The 8,165-nt window shown below is 37.7% G+C and overlaps 1 protein-coding gene across 2 annotated transcripts in view; it reads left to right on the top strand.

Annotated features, from left to right (window-relative positions):
* tbkbp1 (TBK1 binding protein 1) overlaps positions 1-8,165 on the top strand; it is a 56,227-nt gene that overhangs the window by 40,104 nt on the left and 7,958 nt on the right. For both annotated transcript variants that reach the window (XM_032501511.1, XM_032501510.1), the window contains exons 7-8: positions 171-232; positions 6,436-6,551. In XM_032501511.1, coding sequence (XP_032357402.1) covers positions 171-232; positions 6,436-6,551 — 178 coding nt within the window. The remainder of the gene's footprint in view (positions 1-170; positions 233-6,435; positions 6,552-8,165) is intronic.

Here is an 8,165-nt window from a genome sequence, read left to right on the forward strand (position 1 = left end):
CACACACACCTTGAATAATAATTATCAATAGACCTGTTTTCACCCACGTCCACTATTTCTGTGGATGTTACCTTCAAACATGTTGCCTTGATGGGCTCTTGCTGTCAGATTTTGTCCAATATTCTACCAGCACCTGCATGCTAATCTAATTTCACGCTCTACTTCGGCAGGAAATGACTTCTCCGTGCAAGCAGTGTGATGTGGAGTGGATAAAGAAGGTGGGAGATGAGCAGTAAGTGACCATAGCCGACCTCTCGGAGGGGGGGATATATATATATTGGCTAAGGAGATATTGTTTAAGGAAGATCATCTATGGCAACATCAGTGAAAGAAAAGAGCAAAAAGAGAAATGTTTACTAAAAGCCGCTCCTCTTCCAAATCTTTATTCTCCGGCTGTGATGACCTCCAGGGGCCTCATTAGAAACTAGACGAGCTGGCCATTGCTGGCTAACTGTGTTCAAATGTAGCATTTATAAAAAGAGCCTTATTCTTGGAGCACATAAGCTGTATTTACTATATACTGCAGTATATGTGCATTCCACTGCAACACCATTGTGTCTGCATTAACCATTTGCTCATTTGGCAAGAGATTAGACTGAGCAGTAGGGGGCAGTGTGAGCACAGTGTAGGACGCCTTCCTGTCCACTTCCTCATCTCTATGAGGCATTAAGTCCAGTTTTGGTTATTCTCTGTCTTATGCTTCCACACCTGAAACCATACAAAAAGAGTGAACATTCAAGCTGCACTGTTTCCACTCATTTACACCCAAAGAGATAAGCTTGTGCTGAGAAAGAAGAAAAAGAAGAAAGTAGCTCATCATCTTGTTGCCCCAGGTATCACATTACTGTTTACAAGGTGTTACAGGTAAGAAAAGAACTAAAAACCACAGCAGGTTGGGCAGATGACTCCCACACAGTGAAACCCCAAGAGTGTTTCGATGGGGAACAAACTGAAAGTAAATGGTGCGGCAGCGAAGAGAGGCTGAGTTTGTATTGAGTGTGTGGTGAAAGCCTACTGCTTTTTCCAGACCACGATCACCTTTTGGTTTTACTCAACAATATCACTTACTCCTACTGAAAACCTGTGATGCTTCAACTCTGTTTCCTGGTGCTTTTTCTTGTAATTGGGTTCATTTAGTGTAAACTGAACAGATTGATAGGGAAGATTTTTCATGTGCCGTGGACAGTGGTGGAAGTGATATTATATTATACTTCAGTAAGAAAAATACTACCACACTGTGAAATACTCCACTACAAGTAAAGGTCCTGCAATTAAAACCTTACTTAAGTAAAAGTATGTATCAGCAAAATGTACTTTTAAGTCTCAGTACAGTAAAATGTTCCCTGTCAGAGGTTTCCTATTATATCTGTTTCTGGATTAATATTCCTGCTGCATTAATGTTTCATTTTTCTGCTGTAGCTTTTTAAGGTTGTGTTAATTCTAACTCCTTTATATACAGTTGGGTAGTTTAAACTACAACAATGCATCATATTCTAAAAGATCATCATATGTTTGTTTGTAGCTGTCCTGTGAGAACCACGTATCTAAAAAGTTTGAAAACTTTTTATGCCGTCAGAAAAACAGCCCTGTTTTCAGCTGTGTGTGGATTAATTTTTTCCAGCTGATCCAAGGGGATTTTTAAAGACTCTATGTAAGAAGTAGTAGTAGTAGAATTGTCTCAACACATAAAAGGACACTTCAACCTTCAGTTTATCACAAACATCCACCAAAACTGTCAGATGGTTTTACCACAGTGACTATGTAATGTGGAACTACAAAGATGCATATAATGATACAATGATAATGATACTCTAGTAAAGTACTTTTTTGTACTTTAATTTCTACTTACGTGACAGTACTTTTACATTGTTCCACTGGTTGTGGAGCACATTAACACCAGCTTTGCCCTAATAATAGTTGCTGGTGTTTTAAAATGCAGGCGTTTTTTTTAGTAACTTAGATTCATTGTGATACTTTTAAAACCTCTCCTGTACACTGGAACTGTTGATGGATTTGATGAAACTTTCACCCAAAACTGAAACAATAAGAATTTGATCTTGTTAATTCTTGTTTTGGAACTGTTTCTGTTTCGTAAGATGCGACGCAGTTTGTGGCTAATCGTGTAACCTGTCACAGTTTTTGTGACTACATTTGTGAATTTTCATGTGCCTTACTCATAACTAGCAATACGTAGTCGAGTGGCCCTCACCAACCACAAGCCACGCTTCTATAGATGTTGGCAGCCACCTGGCATTACCCCCCCCCCCCCCCCCCCCCCCCCCCCCCTCTCCTCCTCTTCACTTCAGTATAGTGTCTGACTAATCCCTCTCCAGCTTTCATAAAATATGAGCGGTTTCCAATAAATCACGACAGACATGATGATTTAAAAATTAATCTCCCATTTCTTGTTGGAAATTTAAAAAGAAGAAGAAGAAAAAAAGAATAGTTTAAAATACTTTATTCTGCCTGAATTAGAGCCTGGATGTGAAAACCAAGTGTAGTTTTTGGAAACATTTTAAATGCTATTTAGCCCAAAAAGTAGCAAAGCTCAACACACTGATTGCTTGGTGCACTATGACTTATGTGTGAGGACAGTTTGACACCTCTCTGTGTTCGGCTGAAAGTGCTTCATGCGAGTTTGAAAAGCCCCCACAGTTTAACACCTGCCCTCCAAGAAGGCATGCAGTGAAGACCCAAATTCACTTTGTTCATTTCTTTTAAGTAGGCTACAATGAACATTTTTTACTCCAGAAAACACAACCACACAGTGACAAGTTAACTAGAATATTTGTGACGGACACGTCGCCCTTACCACCGTGTATTTTCTTGTTAGGGATCACTAAACCTACTGTAGCTGCAGAAATAAAAGGTAAAGTGATACATGGAAGAACCAGTGCACACTGTAGCACAGTCAGTAAAGGCATGTACCAGTGTGTCCCTTTACATACATTCATTGTTTTTGTATTCTTTTTGTGACTGATCTCATCTTTAGGTTTGAAAAGGACAATGTATCATTACTTTAAGTTGTAGTCAACACAGGGGAGCTCAGATCATGCAGTCAGCTGCAGTGGCTGCTCATTCTTTGAAACATCGGATCAGAGGTCAGATTTCTGCCCACACTCTCTTCAATTCATCTCCCACAAAACACACATATAAACCGTTGTAGCTGATCAATTCAGTGGCACGTATCTTTCATCAATGCTGCATCTGCGTTATCACACCCCTCCTACGCACGGTACTGTACATTATACAATATGTTCGCGCATACAAAGCAAAGAGAGAGGAAACAACAACAACTACCCCATGCTGACAAATTTCTGAACATATTTTTAGACATGGCAGAGTAAAACGATCAAACGCTGGACCTCTTTTCAAAGACTTTCTAAAGGGGAATTAAATGAAAATGAATGAGAAACTCTGTTAAGTATGTGTGCACTCATGTGCAGATGTTCACACGTCTGCTGTAGTACGCGGGGCCGGGAGTGAGAGGTGTTGCAGCCTGACCCGGGCTCTGACACAGACTGTCAAACACACAAGCAAAAATGAAAAGTGAAAAGGTACAAGTGTGAAAAAGGAAGAGGTGCTAGAATCTTAACCGTCAAGAAATTCAGTATACACTTTGCATTTAGAAAGAAGTAGTCAAAAGGAGAGATGGAGATGAGGGTCTCCAGGAGTAGAGAGGATACATGACTTTTTCAGGGCACTATCACATTATGGCCTACCACATGCTCCACCCACCATGCCAGTAAGTAACACAACAGTTTGTTTTCCTACTGATTCACTAAAATGTATGCATACATTTGCAGAAGATTTTAAATGACGGTGAATCATTTTAATGTAACGCACCAGGTTCCACCGACGTAGTTTGTTCTAAGGTGGGGGGGTTAAAGGGGGTTTGGTACCCCACTCTGTTTGAGTCATAGAAGAGTTGGTGGAAAACTAGGTGGGCCACTCGCAAAAGCCAACTAACCAGTGGAAGTTATGACCTATTTTCAGTTGTTGTTTTTTTTAAATTGTGAGCTTCCTTGAAATAGTAACTTTATCTTAAATGATTTGGGGATGATGAACATGTTGCAGTGTGTCATGGGTTCGACAATGTGTGAAGAAGCCTCACAGCAAGCGTGTTTTTCAGTGCATGTCTTTACAGATCTATGTGAATGTAAAAAGAATTAGATTGTAGTCCAACGGAAAAATATATCACAGTTATTAGTACAAAAATATGCAGTGTGAAGACTCAATTGAGTTAGTGCGCGGGTGTGTCAGGGAACAAACTGTTAATTTGACAGTTTTTTTATTTGCTTTATAGGCAGGATACATATGTGTTTTCTTTTCTTTTTACTGCTGCTGATGCTGCAGAGGAATCTATTCCTATTTATGTAAAAATCCCCAGGACATGCAAATGTATCGTTTTTCTTTTTTTTTTATCTGCCACAATCTTAATAGAGGAATGAGCTGAGTCAAATTCTCATCAACAAAGAATAGAAAAATGGTTATCAGATCTGAGCCTGGCAACGATCTGGCACTTGCAATGTTTTTCTAAGCACCTACGCATAAGGTAATTCAAAGTGCTATACGAAACTCATTAAAAACATCGAAAAAAAGTTGAGAAAAAAATGTTGCAAGTGAAAAAAAAAAAAAAGGAAATAAATGAAATTCAAACATTTAGAGACATAAATACAGGATAGAAAGGCGAGATGGTTTTGATGAGTGTTCAAGGTTCAATGCAGTGGTCTAACATCCTGTGACATTATGTCCCAGCTGCTTTACATTTGTTATTGCATTTATGAAACTAATCAAACCTCTGAAAAGCTGGTCTTGATACAAGAAGTTGACTCACGCTGGCAGGATAAACTATTTATCTCTACAGATTTTAAGTTCGATTTGCAACTTTCACATCTCGCCAGTCGCGCAATTAACATTCTAATCTACCTCTGTCAGTGCTGGAATGAGTGAATTTCAGGTCAAGACTGGGGAGTTTATAAAAAAGGGGGTAGACATTTGAGATAAGGTGTGCGTTATCAGATTTGAGGGCGGCTGCATGGCGTCGGCAGTGACTAACAACTACAGTTGCTACTCTCTATTTGAACAAAAATCCTCCTCCTCAACCTACAAGTCTCTGCTATTAATCACAATCTAATATTGCACTTTATCCTATCTAAGCTATCAAATACACGCTTCAAGACATAAAGAGATTAGTCCTTATATCTACTTGTATATTGCTTGCCTGACAGTAATTTATGTTGTGAGACTTAGATCAGTTTTGAGCTAATGATTTGACTCAAAGTCAGCTTGTTGCCATGGTTAGAAGACACAGAAGCTAAAAGACACAGCTATTGTTTACGGTTCTCTGAGAGAGAGAGAGAGAGTTGCTCCGTCAGTGCGGCCCCTGGGAGAGTCATGACACATCTTGCATTAAATGGTGCGATTTTGTGCGCCGTGACTTGCACTCTAAAAATACAAAACCTGTAATTAGCCGGCTGGAGTTGTGAGGCTGTGTCAGTGCTGCCGAGCTCATTCAGTTTAAAGAGGAGATGGTGACCGTGTGAATTTGTGATGCACTTCCACAAATCTTACAATATTAAATAAAGACTTTGACTAACTTCCAGCCATGGTATACATTTTGATCACCTAAATCTAGGGTAGCCAATTTTTTTGTATCATTGGGCAAGAACTACTGTACGTCTGTACTGTAGCTCCTCTTGGCTCGGATTTCAGACTTTCGAAAATCTAGCTCAAGGAGACTTTGGCCAATCACAGGTCATTTCAGAGAGAGGACGTTCCTATTGGTTGTTCTACAAAAAGGCAGATGCACGTGTGCCTCCCTTCAGATGGTAAAAAACCTAATTAAATGGTCATATCCTGCAGAAGAAGTTGTTATTCTGGCATTGGCAACAACTGCAGATACTACCCCAAAAAAGGAAGACAGACTTATTAAAAAGAGTCTAACAGTAAAATAAATTCTGGCAATAAACACAATAAAACGTGTGTCAGTATTGACGAAGCATTTTAGAGATGGAGAACAAATGTTTTGTGTTAGTTTAGCCTTCTGCTAACCTTAGCCAAAGTCTCAGCTAATTCAAGTTCATGTTTATGCAGCAAGCTAGAGCCGCGTACAGCTCGTCATCTCAAAGGGCATTACAAAGAAGGATGGTAATTCTCCTAGAATAATGGCATCAGGATCCTAATCACAACGGGACCTCAAACAGGTTACTGTATGAAAAGAGGAGCTGAGGACAGAGAGGGGACAGCTGGAAGAGGAGGCCTGGCATTTTTCAATTCTGGCCGTTTCCTTTTTTGCCTTTTCCAGAAAACTGCCCTCCCCAGCATTGAACAGATTACAGTTTTAAGACATTAACTTTCCACCAGCTTTGTGATATTCTGTAATGACAATTATTATGATAATGACTTAATTGCCTCCCCTCCTCCTTCCTGCAGGGTGAACTTGGCTCTGGCCTACACAGAGTTAACAGAGGAGCTGGGACGCCTCCAAGCGCTGAGCTCCAAGCAGACGGAGATCCTGAGGAAAGCATCACATGAGCAGGCTAGTCCAGGTTAGCATTTAAAATACCGAATATAAAAAATCCTGGAAATCCTGGGTCCCTATCACCACAGTCCCTAAGTGGTGGAGGATGTATTTATTTTCTTTACTTCAGTAAAAGTGGAAATACTTCACTGTAAAATACTTAATTACAGGTAAATCTTGCATAAAAAAGAAACACACATACACACACACACACACACACACACACACATATTACATATATATAACATCATATATTATATATATATAACATATAATAATACAGATATTTATATATATATACTATACATATATATACCAAATATTATACAATATATATATACACATATATATACATAATATATATACATATATATATACAATATATACACAATATATACACATATATATACATATATATATACACATATTATATATATAATATATATATATCTATATATATACACAAAAAATATACATATATATACATACAAATATATATTATAAATATTTATATATATATATTAATATATATATATATATATATATATATATATATATATATATATATATATATAATATTAATATATATATATACATAATGTGTACATAATGTGTACATACAAACATACACAATACAGAACGGTACATACATACATACTTATATACACATACAAACAGTGTATACACACACAGTTATATAATATAATATATAATACAACACAACACACACACACACACACCACACACATATATACATATATATATATACATACATCATATACATATATATATATCATCTTATACAGATAGACGATACACACACACACACACACACACACACATACATTACATAGTATATATACACACATAGTATATATATTTTTCTGTTTTGTCTTGCAACATTGCTGATTTTTTTAGATAAATAAATAAAGGAAATATGGTATTATGCAATTGGGCAATACTGCTGTTGGGTACCTGCATCTGTAACATACTTTGTGAGCTCATCATCGTCATGTTTTGCGTATTGAATCTATAAGCGAGGTAACTGATACATGGAATAGAAAACACACTATTTGTCTAATGAGAAAAAAAAAAAAAATTGTTTGCAATTTGAGATAGAAACCAACATACACACCAACGTACAAGTGCTAAACATTACCAACACCTTTCCCTTCCTGCATACACAGTGACACAGTGCATAGTCTACCCACCACAAACCAAATGGCAATACACATACATTGCCTTTACTTAGCTGTAGATAGTCCAAACTAGAAAATTATGTTACATAAATCAATAATTTACTGTGCATTTTAAAGCAGACAGCAGTGAGGAGAACACACAATAAAACCCAAACTGCGTTTTAACTTTTCTCCAACATTAATCTAGAAAATGTGACTTAAACGGCACTTCTGCGTAATTAGTTCCAAGATTATGTGGCTGATACATTTGCGTCTTGGCTATCTTTAACAACAAAATAAATATTTTTCGTAACTGGGAATTTGTGTGGAGCCATACACACTCTCCTGGGTGTTGTACAGCGGAAGTAAATGTGAACCGAAGAGTTCGGTTTCCACCTCATTCAGAGGCTCTGAGAGTGCTTTAGAGCACAACCCCCCCCCTCTATTTTAACACCTCAACCAAC

This window comes from Etheostoma spectabile, chromosome 21, assembly GCF_008692095.1.
Source record: "Etheostoma spectabile isolate EspeVRDwgs_2016 chromosome 21, UIUC_Espe_1.0, whole genome shotgun sequence".
Classification (NCBI taxonomy): domain Eukaryota; kingdom Metazoa; phylum Chordata; class Actinopteri; order Perciformes; family Percidae; genus Etheostoma; species Etheostoma spectabile.